At 36.0% G+C, this 15370-nt stretch overlaps 1 protein-coding gene across 4 annotated transcripts in view; it reads left to right on the top strand.

Moving 5' to 3' along the window:
* ANK3 (ankyrin 3) overlaps positions 1–15370 on the top strand; it is a 707809-nt gene that overhangs the window by 618199 nt on the left and 74240 nt on the right. For all 4 annotated transcript variants that reach the window (XM_030941096.1, XM_010364953.2, XM_010364951.2 and 1 more), the window contains 3 exons: positions 1072–1178; positions 6309–6533; positions 9296–9450. In XM_030941096.1, the coding sequence (XP_030796956.1) occupies positions 1072–1178; positions 6309–6533; positions 9296–9450 (487 nt within the window). The remainder of the gene's footprint in view (positions 1–1071; positions 1179–6308; positions 6534–9295; positions 9451–15370) is intronic.

Below are 15370 nucleotides of genomic sequence, written 5' to 3'. Positions count from 1 at the left end.
ACTAGACATGGTGTATAAAAAATTGTGGACACACCCAAAGGTGATATATTCCTCCACAGAATGTTTGCCCTCCCTCTGCTAGGCAAATAGAATAGTGAATTTTAATTCAGTAAAGATTTTGCTGAAATGAGGCTGGTCTGCAGCCCTGGTGAAAGCTCACACTACCTCTGTTTTCCCCCCAGCTCACCAGCCTCCTTATTTAAAATTGTGGTATGATCTTCAAATCTCTTCCCATTATAAGTTCTAAACGTTTAGGTCATTTTCTTATTAACTGCCAAAAATCTCCATTATGCTCTTCAGAGATATTTCTGGTTAGGTTTTGAGCTTCCTGTTCTGCACAGCTTCAGAATTCAGCACATGTTCTTAGCAGGAAACTGTAGCATGCTTGAGGCCACCCAAATCTCCACCAAAACTCTCCTGGCTTTTCTATTCAACAACAGTGATCCCTGTAGGTTAAAAGTACAAATCTGTTTGCACTGGTAACTCACAAAAGCCTGTAAGTTAAAAATGGGCAACAGAAAGTCAAAACAACTCCTGAAGATGTTTCCCCTCCCAGAGTTTGGTAGTTCTTTTAGTTCTTAATGCTTCAGTCACACTCTCTGCTGCATTCAGATACAATTTCTGTATTTTATCTGGCTTACTTGGCAGAAGCACTAGGTTGCTACTAGCTACTCTGCCCCACTTGGAACCAGAAGTCATTAAGATTGAATTTTTCGTTTTTTTTTTTTGAGAATTGGGAAAAAAAATTACAGTGTTATAGGATTAATTTGGAGACATGTTGAAGTGCTTAAAATCATAGTTGGAGCTAGTTCTATGATATTTCTTTGCCATGTCAGTTACCCAGGGAGCTTTCTTAAAAGATTAAAATAAAACAAGATATCAATAGACTTTATTTTCTAACATTATGATACTCAGATTTCAATGTATTTCTATAGAGGAGAATTTAAAAATGATTTATGTTGAATGTAAGTCTATCTGGAATTAGAAGAATACGGTTATATTTTATATGTGTAGAGAAACCAGTCTTGTATGGTTTGTTGATGTAATTTAATTTACCATTTTATTTTTCAGCATCTAACATTCACAAGGGAATTTGATTCAGATTCTCTTAGACATTACAGCTGGGCTGCAGACACCTTAGACAATGTCAATCTTGTTTCAAGCCCCATTCATTCTGGGTAAGTAACCTAAATGTCACTTTTGATTATCCTACTACATGAACAGTGCATTCATTATTTACAGTCATAAATTCACATCAACAAGCTTCATATATAAGAATATATTCATGTATAAAATGTATATTCATTAGTATATGTGAAACGTATTTGTAAATCATTATTAAATTTTCTTTCTAGGTAATTCTGTATGAGTTTTTTTTGAGAAAAATTTAATTTTGTTAGAAAAAATAATGAAATTATTGATACAACAAACTTTCCTGGCTATTCTAATCTTCTAGGTCTTTACTTTTACTTTTCAGAAAAATTTCCTTTTTAAATTTTTTAAAATTTGAAACATAGTGATTTTTCTCTATTTTACTTTTCTATTCAAAAGAAATTTTTCTAGGTATCTGATTTTTCTTTCCAATAGAAAATTTAATATGTAAATATGCCGGTTAATTTACCTTAACTGACTTTTGTGCTTCCCTTAATGATAGAAGAATTTCTGTCAAATATTTAGTGGTTGTTTTTGTTTTTGACTGGGTCTGGCTCTGTTGGCCAGGCTGGAGTGCAGTGGTGCAGTCTTGGCTTACTGCAACCTCTACCTCCTGGGCTCAAGCCATTCTCCCATCTCAGCTTCCTGAGTAGCTGGGACCACAGGTACGCACCACCATGCTCGGATAATTTTTGTTTTTTTTCATAAAGATGAAGTCTCACCATGTTGCCTAGGCTGTTCTCAAACTCCTGAGCTTAAGCAATCTGCCCGCCTTTGCCTCCCAAACTGCTGGGATCACAGGCCTGAGCCACCACACCCAGCAAATATTTAGTTTTTAAATGAGCAGTAAGCTCTGGTATTGTCATTTTTTTTCTCATATGATACAGGTCTTTGATTTGACAAATGATTTGTTTTGTGTGATTTTCCTTTTAAAAGAATATATAAATTTGAACTTTCAAGTTGGTGCCTTCTGCATTTCTGAAATAAAATTACAAATAAGTTGTATTAATTTGTAATTAGAGAAAAAGAAATGAATAAAAAGAATAAAGATATTTACTTAAAAAAAAAATTTTTTTTTTACATGAGGAGACAGCCTCCTTATGCTGCCTCCCTGGTCAATGGAATTTGAGGCAGGAGGCTAAAAGGGGACCTGCTTTAGTTACTGAATTAATAAATTAGTGTTTCTTTAGATACTGGATTCTTCATCTTTGGGTAACTCAAATTTGGGATAATTGACATCCGTATAAGTAGAATCAAAATAATTCATTAAAATGATGAATATCTCAAAGTATTTTTGCCTTTGAAATTGGCATTTAGGCCATAAGTTAATTGTGGTCAAGGACAAGGGCAGATTATTTTGGAATTAAATAAATTAACAATAATTAACATTCATGAAGTGCTTCATATATTATATGAAGTATTTGCTGCTGCTCCTAATTAAAATAAATTGTAATAGCTAATGTTTACTTACTTCTTGTCATGTGCCTGGCATTGTGCTAAATCTTTTACATGTGTTGTCTCATTTATATTTACTTGAACTTTATAATGATACTGTGAGGTACATATTACTCATTATCCTCATTTTACAAATAAAAAATCAGACTCAGGAATGCTTCAGGTTAAAGTATAGTTATAGATTTCGGCTTTGTAATACTACAATTCTGAGAAACAGATCAATATCATTCAAATGGGAATAATTGACATGAAAGTGCTTCATAAATTATAAACTTTATGGTGGCTTTTGAGTTATTAACATTGCATTTCTTTAACTCAATTAGAAAAACCTTGAATTATTATAATTTTAAACTGCTAAAAATATTTAATTTATATTCGATGCATATCAGTCTAATGTTAGAAAAGCAAAAAAAAATCAGATTCAAGAAGGAAAATATACAACATTTGGGATACATTTAGGGAGCAAACATGTTGAGTTTTTTGAATCACGCTTGATGAATTGCCTCCATATTTCAAAGACTCGAAACTATCACTTTGTATTCTCTACAAATCAAAGACAAGGTACTAGGGCTTAATTTAGTAAACTGAGAAGTTGAAGAAACATGATAATAAAATCAGAAATGAACTTTCCCATACATTAAAAACAATGAAGTATTTGAGTATGCAGGTTATGTCCCCTTCACCTTGAACGTTATTGACGTTATTGAAGACAACTGACACAATAGACACGTGCAGGAAAGCAAAAGTAATGGCAGCAGGTGTGGGCTTATTTGAAAAGGAAAATATAGACCTGGTGTAGACTTAGAAATATTTCACTGATGCCAGATCCTTGCAGTTTATGCACCTACATAAGGCAGATATTTTTCTAGGTTGTCCCACAAATGCCAAATGCCCTGGTTTCATTTTCTGATGGTTTTTGTTTTTCCTTTGCTTGTCATTGACATTTTCTGTTGCTTGCTTCTAATTATATTACATTAATTTTTCCCATTTGCTTTCTAAATTATTTTGCAGCTATTCTTCTCCACTTCCTCAGTATGATTCAAGGTGATAACTGTGTCCTTTATGTGAACCATCCTTTTTGTATTTTTAATTTATGTGAATTTTTCCCATAGTTAGATCGTGTCAATGTCTGTAGTATATCAGCATTTGTCATCCTGCTGTTCCTAAAACTAGAAACATTCATGTATTAGTTTTAGGATCATTTGTAGAATTTGTGCTATAGTTTAAATATTAATAAGATACAAATATTATTACATATTACCTTTTAATTTGTTCTATAAGTTATGTTGCATGACTTTTTTACACGGAATATGTAAGACGGGTTTGTAAAACAAATCACTGTATTTTATAATGTTATTAAATAATAGGACCCAGGTCCTGTTTAATGAATAGTCCCACTTTTCCTCAGTCTGTTGACTCCATGAAGTTGAGAACCTCAGAACAATAAATGGTTGCTGATGAGCCCCAGCCATGCACTGTGTGCTATACAGAACACAGAGAAAGAGACGCTTCCAGTTGTTGTTAATATCATCTTAACTAGTGTTTTTTCCATTGGTTCTGATATTCTTTGCAGCTGAGCTATTTTTATTTTAATTCTGATAAACTGTACCTTCAGTCCGCTCAGCTCCAATCAGCTATCTACCTATCCACCCATCAGTCAATTAGTATTAGTAACCAAGTCTCACCTACACAGTTTCTAAGCAAAATAGTTTTATTCATTGATTTATTCAGTAAATATTTATCATGTCCCTATTTTGTGCTAGAATTGTGCTTGGCTCTGCAGGTCAAGCAGTGAACAAGACAGACCCAATCAGAATTACTATCTAAATTGTTGAGACTCAGCGGTTGCCAGGGCAAATATTCCCCTCTCAGTGGAAACACTCCGGTGTCTGTGTATGTGTGTACTGACACAACTGAATCTTCAAGCCCAAAATTTGTCGTGAATCGTTTTAAATCCATTCTGTTACTATTATTCCTAATGAAAAATTGATTTCGTAGTTACAACTACTACATGCAGGGAATGATTGGATTTTGTCTTATAATATTGCCATATTGCCTCGTTACTGAATAAAAGTAGTTGTTAAATATACATATGTCTAAGAAAATGTAGGCAGCCCAGAGCAATTTCAGGTGAGCCTCATGTCTTTTAGCATTGGTAACAATTCATCCCAACACTTGTTCAAGTGAACAAGTATCTTTTTCTTTGACTAGGGAGAAGTGATTTTTGTTTTCTTTTTGTTTTTGAGAGAGTCAGTGTTTTCTCCTTTAACTTGATTAGCATAGTGGTCCCAATCTCCCAAAATCGATAGAATGTTATAAAAGACATAAATTATTTCAGAGCAAAATGGTTAAATCCAAAACGAGCAAAAGGGTGTGAAGATGAATCCACCTTACTGATGAGGAGAGTTGGTTCTAGGAATCTGATGGGCTGAAAAATGATCGCCAGCCCATTGCCTCTCCCTGTGGGGATCACAGGCCAGTTTGCTTGAAAAGGTTACTCTTTCAAGGTCAAGAGGTATCATTCTTCAGAAGAGGGTCCCCAGCTAGGGGTCTTAAATTCTGTTTGCAGGATGTTAGCATTGTTTTTAGAGGAAAAAATAGTAAAGAATTTTGATGGATGGGATTTTTTTTTTCCAAAAACACTTTAAGAATTCAGACAATTTTCCAGTTATCACCATTTTGTACTGTGCTAGTAATCTATATTTTCATATGTGGAAACTAGAATACAGGGATATATTTGTGTTCCACTATCTGACCTTAACTCTTCCACACATTGAACTCACTGATTGATGTTTACTTATAGCTCTGTGATAGTAACTGTGTTAAAAGTCTGTGATGATGATAGTGGAACCGTGCATACGTGATAGAAGACAGTGATTCCACTATGCTTCTACCCAAATATAACAGTTAATTTCTTTACACTGCCGTACCTATTAATACAGGCAGACTGTTTTTTCCTTATTAGCTCTAATAAAAGGCCAATGACAGAATTATATAATTTAGAGCCACTTTCTAAAAGTCTAAGTTCCATTTTTTAATTGTATAAAATATTCAAATTTAGGTTATTTCAGACAGCTTTTAAGCCCATATTTATATTGAAAACATTTAATGCCTTTCCATCAAAATCACCTTAGCAAATCTAGTCATCTCCTGCTTTTATTCTTATATTCTACTTTATCATAGTAAAAATTAGTGTTGGTATGATTAAATATACATTCATTTTATGAGTCATAAATGTCAAGACATACTGTGGAGTTTCATCTTACTTGTAGGAGACCATATGGCAGCATATGGCAAAAACCACTCATAGTTAAAATGACCTTTGAATATAAAGACCACAGTTTTTTTTTTTTTTTTTTTTTTTTTTTAAATGCATGAGAATCCTCTTAATAGACAGTTTTTTACTCCAGTTTTGAAACCTCCCTTATTCCTTCCATTTGAGCCTGGTAAAGTAGTTGGCTTTTCTGTTTGGGGGCCATGTTCCACCAAAAATAAGTTGTGTTTCAGTTTTTGCAAAGTGCACAAGTTAAATGCATGTTTGATGTGACTCTACCGTATTTACTTCCGGTTTATCTTTAAAGAGAGGAAATGACAGCTACGTTGTCTGTCACTTTAAATAAACTTGAACATTTAATTTCAAAACTTGCTGTGAACACGGTTTATTTCCATCCTTGAATTGGCCTCTGATCTTCTCCCCACAGGTTTCTGGTTAGCTTTATGGTGGACGCGAGAGGGGGTTCCATGAGAGGAAGCCGTCACCATGGGATGAGAATCATCATTCCTCCACGCAAGTGTACGGCCCCCACTCGAATCACCTGCCGTTTGGTAAAGAGACATAAACTGGCCAACCCACCCCCCATGGTGGAAGGAGAGGGATTAGCCAGTAGGCTGGTAGAAATGGGTCCTGCAGGGGCACAATTTTTAGGGTAAGTTGTTTTGTCAATGTTAACCTTGGCCCTCACAACGCATCTTTGATTTTCTTTACCCTTGTTAACTCTTTGAGTTAACTCTTAAAACTGCTTAGTTGGACCTGATTGAGTATACTTTTTGTAAAGTGTCAAAGGTCACAAAGCTGTGTGATTCTGTGAAAGGCTAATAGGCTGATACTTTCTTAACTCAGTTTGCTGGTCAAGGCTTTTACTAACCGAGAAGCATGTTCTCTGCTCAGCAAGTGCACGGAACCCCAGTGGTCCCTGTAGAAGTCAAGGCACCATTCCAGGGAAAAAATACAGATGCTGAAATTATTTTACCACATTGAATATATGGCTGCTTTGGGGACATGTCTTTTTAAAGAAAATTTTTCGGGAAACAGTTCATTGTGATATGGTATTTTACAAAAAGGAAAAATAAATTTAATTCATTTTCTGAGGTGGCACTTGGGTGCAAATCAGGCAGGCTCTGTCGTGACTGACAGTTTGTTCACAATTTCCCCTTCTCGTTTCTCTTTCTGCTGCATGGATGTTATTCAGTAAACTGCATCTTCCTACCAATCCTCCCCCTGTAAATGAGGGTGAGAGCTTGGTTAGCCGAATCCTGCAGCTTGGGCCTCAAGGAACAAAATTTATTGGGTAGGACCTTTATAGACAAGATACAGAATGTCTACAATTTTTTTTTTCCATTTTCAATTTTTTTCTGTCACACCCATGGTCTGATTCTTGTCTTAAGTTTATTTTTATTTTTTAAGTTTTTTTTAAATGCTTTCAGTTGATGTGTGTCACTGAAAGAAAAAAAAATCATAGTGGCTTGACTTAATGTAGCACCGCTACCTATCTTGTGCTTTTCAAGCATGTGGAATTCACTGCAAGCATTCTGCTTTCATAACTTCGTGCTTTTGTAAACCTTTCTTTAATTTGAAATGTTTCTTCTGAATATGATACTTTTTAAAGACAGCGACAGTCTTTAACCCAGTGTAAGAGAAGGTATTTGCAGGCTTTGAGTCAAAATTTGCTATCAATTTTATGTCTGTACACCTGTGTGTGTGTGCGCGTGCATGTATGTGTGTGTAATCAGATCTTTTAAAAGCACATGAGTACTGTGTAATTTTTTATGGGCTTTGAGAAGAAGTCATCAATAAGTAAACTAATTTTGAAAAGTGTTGGGACAGTAAGATATTTAAATAAAAGTAAATAGACAGCAGATAGAATCTTCTTTTAAAGTTATAAAATGGTTTTGTTTGGTTTTGCTTAAGCTGAAATGCACTGGTATTTGTTGTTTGTTCGCTTGTCTGTTTGATTGTTGTATTTGCCTTGGCAGTCTGCATGAAGAAACCTGTTAATGAAAAGCTATGCTTGGCTTTCACCTTGGTCAAAGACCCTTGTTCATACCTTCTCTCCAATATCATTGAGCATCATACATAAAGCCACATTCCTTAAATATTTACAGAGACAGTATCTAACACATTAACCTACAAAGATTGTATCTTGTTCTCAAAACTAAATACAATTTAATGTTTAATTATAAAGTGTAGTTAAAAACTCTTATAAATACCTTAATCTTGAAATTATTAATACTGCTAAGAACACTTGATTTTGTTTCTACCTATTGAAGAATAAAGGCATTATAAAAATTATTTTGTAATCTTTAATTTGAATTCTGATTTTGCCAAAAGCAAAATGATCATATTTATCATCCCCGTTTTAAGCGAATGCTCTTCCAATAAATCGATATTCATGTTTTTATTTATGTTATTTGATCATTATAATGATGATCCCTTTTTCTGCTCTTATTTATTTAAGTCTGTATCTTCTGTTATCACATATACCTAAACACATAGGTTAAGAAGTGGGGTTCCATACAACCTCTGTAGGAGAATAATGATACTGTCTACTTAAATGTCATAAAATAAAGCTGCACAATCCAACTACATAAACTGTGTGTGATTGTGGTCTGCTTACTTCCATTCATCTCTTTTAGTATTTATCCTATTTTAAAATTTAACAAAATTATTTCCCGTGGCTTGATTGGCTATGTTCAATTTGCAGCCATTCTTTTACATTCCTTTGCAAAAGGACACTGTCAAAAATTACTGTGTCGTTACATGACCATTGCAAACCAACAAGTACTTTTTCAGAAAGTGTAAGTATTCCTATGCAGGTTATATTAGAGCCAGGAATTGAAGCTACCTACTACCATTTCACAAATTGAAAAGCACAGGAACTCTCTTAACCATATGGCCATGAAAGGCATGGAATCTGCCTGTTGGAGGAGTTGTTATCATATTGATTGTTTTCTTGCTAAGGAGAAAATATAGCAATCATCTTTCAAACTAGCAACTTTATAGAATTTTTTTTTTTAAAGAAATGACTGTGTCCTTTTAAATCATTAGCATTTGTATAATATACCTATTGTGTCTTTTAAAAATGGACCAACTTTCTTATGGTCTACTTTTATAACTTTCTATTCTGATTCAAAATTCCTATTTATATGTACTGAAAAAGTTTTCCTGTTAAATCCAATGCCTAACATATGGTAGTCCTCCAAGAACTGTTTGTGAGTGAATGAATGATGGCATGTTATCAGGCTTCGAAAATATTCTTTAATTAGCAAATGATTCTGCAGCTTTGAAATCATTCCCAACCTTAGTGGCACCTCTGATTTTCAAATGAATACTGTTAATGAAACATTTTTTAAGTACGATACTCTAAATATATTTAATTTGATACCAAAATAATGTGGATTTTTTTTCCAGCCCTGTCATAGTGGAAATCCCTCACTTTGGGTCCATGAGAGGAAAAGAGAGAGAACTCATTGTTCTTCGAAGTGAAAATGGTGAAACTTGGAAGGAGCATCAGTTTGACAGCAAAAATGAAGATTTAACCGAGTTACTTAATGGCATGGATGAAGGTAATAATGATGGCTCCTTGGTTCCTTAAATGTCTGCAGGCAGAAATTAAAGGAATGACTAGATTACGTAAAACAGGACTTGAATTTCGCACATTTGTATTTTAAGCTAGGACCCAAGTTCTTCAGCTTTTTTTTTTTTTTTTTTTTTGGACAGAGTCTCGCTCTGTCGCCCAGGCTGGAGTGCAGTGGCACAATCTCAGCTCACTGCAGGCTCTGCCTCCCGGGTTCACGCCATTCTCCTGCCTCAGCCTCCCCAGTAGCTGGGACTACAGGCGCCTGCCACCACGCCCGGCTGAGTTTTTGTATTTTTAGTACAGGCGAGGTTTCACCATATTAGCTAGGATGGTCTTCATCTCCTGACCTCGTGATCTGCCCGCCTCTGCCTCCCAAAGTGCTGGGATTACAAGCGTGAGCCACCACACCCAGCCAAGTTTTTCAGCTTTTATTGCTGTTTTCTATATCATAAGGCATGAAGTTCCATTTAATCTAACAAACTTTGTTCTCCGTAATATAGAAGTGTAAGTAATTTTGATGATTCCATCTTTAATCACATACATCAATCCTTCCAATACCAAAGAAAGTTTTCTAAGTCAAAAATGGGCAAAAAGAGGGTGAAATAATAATGGAAGGTATGCAAGGCATGCTGAGCATTTTGAAGAAAATATGTTCACATTTTCTTTTTGAAAAGAAAGTCCAGAATTATTTCTGGACTCTTTCAGCTTTTTCAAGTTTCTCCCAGATAATTTCAGTATCCTTCATAAATTTTTAATTTCTCTTGGGCCATAATTAGTTTCTAAAAAATGTTTCAGGGTAATTATTGGAGTCTGTGGTGTTTCAGTGTCTTATTCTTTGACTTAGTAAGACTGGTATGTCTGAGCATGTCACTTTTTCATACACAACTTCTTCAGGCTGTCTGACCCTAAGAACCAGAGCAGTTTTTCTTAGTAGACATTGGGAATAGTCTGGTTTTGAGAATAGGTGTTTGATGCAGAGTTTTCCTTTAAAAATGTAAAAAAGAAATTAGAGAACAGGCTCACCATAAAGTCTGATGCTGAAAGAAAAATATCAGAGCTAATTCTTCCTTTATACTCACTTCCTAATCACTCCAAATTAGGAATTATTTAAATAATAGCTTTATTAGAGATATAATTCATATTCCATAAAATCCACTCTTTTTTAATTCACTGATTTTTGGAATGCACTCAGCATTGTCTCCAGTCGGTTTCAAGGTGTGAACAAAGGAGCGAGATGAACTGTAGGGTACTTGAGGAATAACCTTGTGCAAATTTCTCGATCTCTGAGCCTCTGATTCTTCTGCAAAATGGAGATTACCTTCCTAACTTCCTGCAGTTATTGTTGAGAATAAATAGAATAATTAGGTGAGGCACATACGAAATACAGTTCTTGTTATGTAGTAAGCCCTTGATAATTATGAGTTATTATCACCATTATATTTATTCTATAGAAAAAATTGTCATGCCAAAGGTTTAGTATAAGACACAGTTACCACCAACCATGAATTTAAAGATGTCTTTACAGCAAGGTAGAGGGAAAATAGTAATTGTTGAATGTCTAGCATTCATGAGGCACTGATAAATACCTTCATATGTGAAAACTTAAAAAGAAAGGACAGCACTGCAAATCAGGTGGTTTTAATTCCACCTTACTTATAAGGAAACTGAAGTTCAGAGATGTCAAGTAACATATCTAAGGTTATCCCACTGAGTAGTAAGGCTGGGGTCCAAATCTACGTCTACTTCTTTTCTTTTCTTTATTTTATTTTATTTATTCTCTTGAGATGGAGTCTCACTCTGTCACCCAGGTTGGAGTGCAGTGACACAATCTCGGCTCACTGCAGCCTCCGCCTCCTGGGTTCAAGTAGTTCTCCTGCCTCAGCCTAAACTAAGGCTCAGAAAGATTGAGTACTAAGCTCAAACCTCCACATGTAGGCTTGTTACATAGGTAAACTCGTGTTGCCAGTGTTTATTATACAGATCATTCTTTCACCCAAGTTCTAGGCCTAGTACCTACTAGTTATTTTTTGTGATCTTCTCACTCCTCCCACCCTCTACCTTCAAGTAGGCCCCAGTGTCTGTTGTTCCCCTTTGTGTCCACAAGTTCTCATTTAGCTCCCACCTATAAGTGAGAATATGCAGTATTTGGTTTTCTGTTCCTGCATTAGTTTGCTAAGGATAATGGCCTCCAGCTCCATCCATGTTCCTGCAAAAGACAGGATCTCATTCTTTTTTATGGCTGCATAGTATACCAAGGTGTGAAGAAATGACGATATAATCTTCTGTCTTGGATTCTGTGAGCTATTTTGGAAAAACTAGATAGCATTTCTTTGCCACATTTTTAAAGACCAGATAAACGTTGGTTCCATTTTAGACAATTCAGATGAAATGCAAATACTTCCAGGCTTAAAGAATCAAGCACTGGAGGCCACTAGAGCAAAAATGAGGATGGAATTTTCAAGGCACAGGTTTTCTTCATGTATTAAACTTAATAGTAATGAAGGAACCATTACACACATTTTATAACTGAAGCTCAGTTAATCAAATTGTATGCCAAACTCGAGCCCTTCTCGCCACTCTTTTCATATCCCCAACCACACTTCATTCTTGTCAGAACTTTTCTCTCTTCAAAAACAGACCGGCAACAATAAAACCCAAATCTGTCTTTTTAAAAAGACAACTTATCTTTTTCCTTGAAGGTTCAGCTCTTCAAAGTTCTAGTTCACAGAGAAGCATAAGCATAGTTTAAGAGGTTTCATCTTTTTTATGTTCTTTTATCCTCTCTACTCTGTTCCTCTCCCATTTTGCTACTGAATAACTGTTAATTAACAAGATAAAAATACTTACTGAATGAAAGCAGTGACCAGATCACTCAAGGTTTCCTTAAAAAAGAGAAATAGGCCGGGCGCGGTTGTTCAAGCCTATAATCCCAGCACTTAGGGAGGCCGAGGCAAGTGGATTACGAAGTCAAGAGATTGAGGCCATCTTGGCCAACATGGTGAAACCCCGTCTCTACTAAAAATACAAAAATTAGCTGAGTGTGGTGGTGTGTGCCTGTAGTCCCAGCTACTCGGGAGGCTGAGGCAAGAGAATCACTTGAACCCGGGAGGCGGAGGTTGCAGTGAGCCAAGATCATGCCACTGTACTCCAGCCTGGCAACAGCAAGACTCTGTCTCAGAAAAAAAAGAGAAATAAATTGTCCTGCCATTATTTAATATAACATACTAATTTCATAACAATTAAGCTTTATCTGTCATCTGTGGCAAGTGACCCTTGATAATGCCTGTCTTGTTATAAATGTCTATTTTTGTCAACCCCCTTCTCCATAGATGAATTCTATGTGCTACTTTATAACCAATCTATATGCTACTTTTATAACCAGTTCTATTGTAGGTTCTTCTTTGAAAATCTTAAAACTCAAGTATTTAAAAATCATTTTAGCAAATATTCTGATCACTGATTTTTATTAACACAATTGTAAAGATCGGTTTATGTACCTATAGTGTGTTAAAATGTGTGAAGCCTTTCCATGTACGTAATCAAATTTAGCTGTTAGAATAACTCCTGGGAAGGATAATTTGCCCCATGTAATGTGGTGGTTGGGATCATGATTTATGGAAGTTACACAGACTAGACTTCTCATCTTGGCTCCACCACTTATTCGTTCTGTGACCATAACCAAGCACTCAGTCTCTGAGCCTTGGTTGAAATGTGTAAAGTGAGGATGTCTAATAGTGAACAAATAGGGAATAGATGAGCTAATATATGTAAAGTTCCTAGCGTGATGCCTGATATATGAGAATCAATCAGTGTTTAGTCATAGTCACAGCTGCCATGTAAGTTGTGCAGGAGAGCAAATGGGATCTGAAATCCTGCCCTTTTCACTTGTCAAGCCATCTGCCCTGACACTGGCCTGTAAGACATAGGGGTACTTTTTTCTAATTTGCTCAAAGCTGCTATCTAGTTGCCAAGCTGTGTACCTACAAGGTCGTGTACACCCCAAGTGGGCACCCTTTTCCAAATCGTACAAAGACACTACATCAGCTAGTGAAAGCCCTGGTCATGGTTGATTATGGTGACACACACTCAACATCACCACCACCCAGTTGGGAAACAGTAAATAGATTTAGTCTTCCAAAACCTGGACTTCTGTCTCCACACCTAGTTGTCTCTCTGCACTGCTCCTTTGCCTCTGTATGCTCTCAAATGAGTGATGCCTGTGAAAGTGCTTTGTGTAGAACAAAAGAGCCACATATATGTCAGCTAGTATTTAAATTTTCCATTACTAATGAAGGCACCTCTTAGTTTCTTTGTATGACACAAAAAACATGGCATATATTCAGGAAAAACAGTAGCTGCAAAATAAGGGGGAATTAAAAGTTACTCCTTATCGCCAGCAAGCCCAGGGACTAAAACATCAGCGGTTTTGCTAATGAAGTAGGTGTGTTAGCAAAGATCTATTGAAGAGGCTAGAATCACACGAAGGACAGTTGGTCTGGGTGTGAAGAACCTGCCATCACCACTAAGGTATCATGCAACAGGAACAACCTTTCACTTTGGCAGCAGACATAGATCTTGTTCTAGTCTTTGTCAATTTTTGTTTTCTCAGCAGAGAGAAAGATGCTGCAAACAGAAAACATTCATTCCCCCCACCAAATTATAATGTACTGAACTGAATTCACTTTTTTTTTTTTTTTTTTTTTTTTTTTTTGAGATGGAGTCTCGCTGTGTCGCCCAGGCTGGAGTGCAGTGGCCGGATCTCAGCTCACTGCAAGCTCTGCCTCCCAGGTTTACACCATTCTCCTGCCTCAGCCTCCCGAGTAGCTGGGACTACAGGCGCCCGCCACCTCGCCCGGCTAGTTTTTTGTATTTTTTAGTAGAGACAGGGTTTCACCGTGTTAGCCAGGATGGTCTCGATCTCCTGACCTCGTGATCCGCCCGTCTCGGCCTCCCAAAGTGCTGGGATTACAGGCTTGAGCCACCGCGCCCGGCCCTGAATTCACTTTTTAAGTTTAATGAAAACTTTACTTTAATTAAACTCACAAAGTTGAATTAAACATGTTCAAAATTACACCTCCAAAGTCAGACCCCAAAGGGTGTTTTGTAGTTTACAGTTACCTTGGATCTGGGAGCATTTTCTGGTAGAAGTCCTTCCTCCTGTAGAGGTCCTTAATTTACAAATCAAAAGCTCCAGAAATGTTGTAGTCCTGCCCTATTCCATACAGTAGCCATTAGCTCCATGGAGCAACAGAGCACTTGAAATAAAGCTAGTACAAATGGAAATATGCTGCAAATGTAAAATACACCAGATACATGAAGATGAGTACCCTTCTCCAAATACATATCTCATTTTTAATTTTTACATTGGTTACACATTGAAATGGTAATATTTTGGGTATATTAATCTAAATAAAACGTGCCTATAATCCTAGTGACTCAGGAGGCTGAGGTGGGAGGATTGCTTGAGGCCAAGATTTCAGGAACTCAGCCTGGGCAACATAGACTTCATCTCTAAAAAAGAAATAAAAAATTAATTTCACCTATTTATTTTTATTTTTTAGTGTGGCTATAGGAAATTTAAAATTATATACCCAGTTTACATTATATTTTTACTGGACAGTGCCTGTCTGAACGGTGTGTATGCTTTGTTTTACATATCTATTTTGTTTTAACATAAAAATTGTTGCTACCTAAGTATTACACAGAAGGCTTTGAGTATGTATGAATTATGCCATTATTTAAAAATCCCAATCACTATCTTGGAACAAAATGTTGCTGAAGTTCCCCCATACAATTTTACAATGCTAGGGGCATATTTTCTTGTCATTGCTGAACTTTCCAATGAGAGCAAATGAAGTTTTTAAGATAATACATTTTAGATTGAATAATTACACTATTTTCTTGTA

This window comes from Rhinopithecus roxellana, chromosome 11 (genome assembly GCF_007565055.1).
Source record: "Rhinopithecus roxellana isolate Shanxi Qingling chromosome 11, ASM756505v1, whole genome shotgun sequence".
Lineage (NCBI taxonomy): Eukaryota > Metazoa > Chordata > Mammalia > Primates > Cercopithecidae > Rhinopithecus > Rhinopithecus roxellana.
Note: the sequence above shows the minus strand (reverse complement) of the source record. Positions and strands in the feature narration are given on the sequence as shown.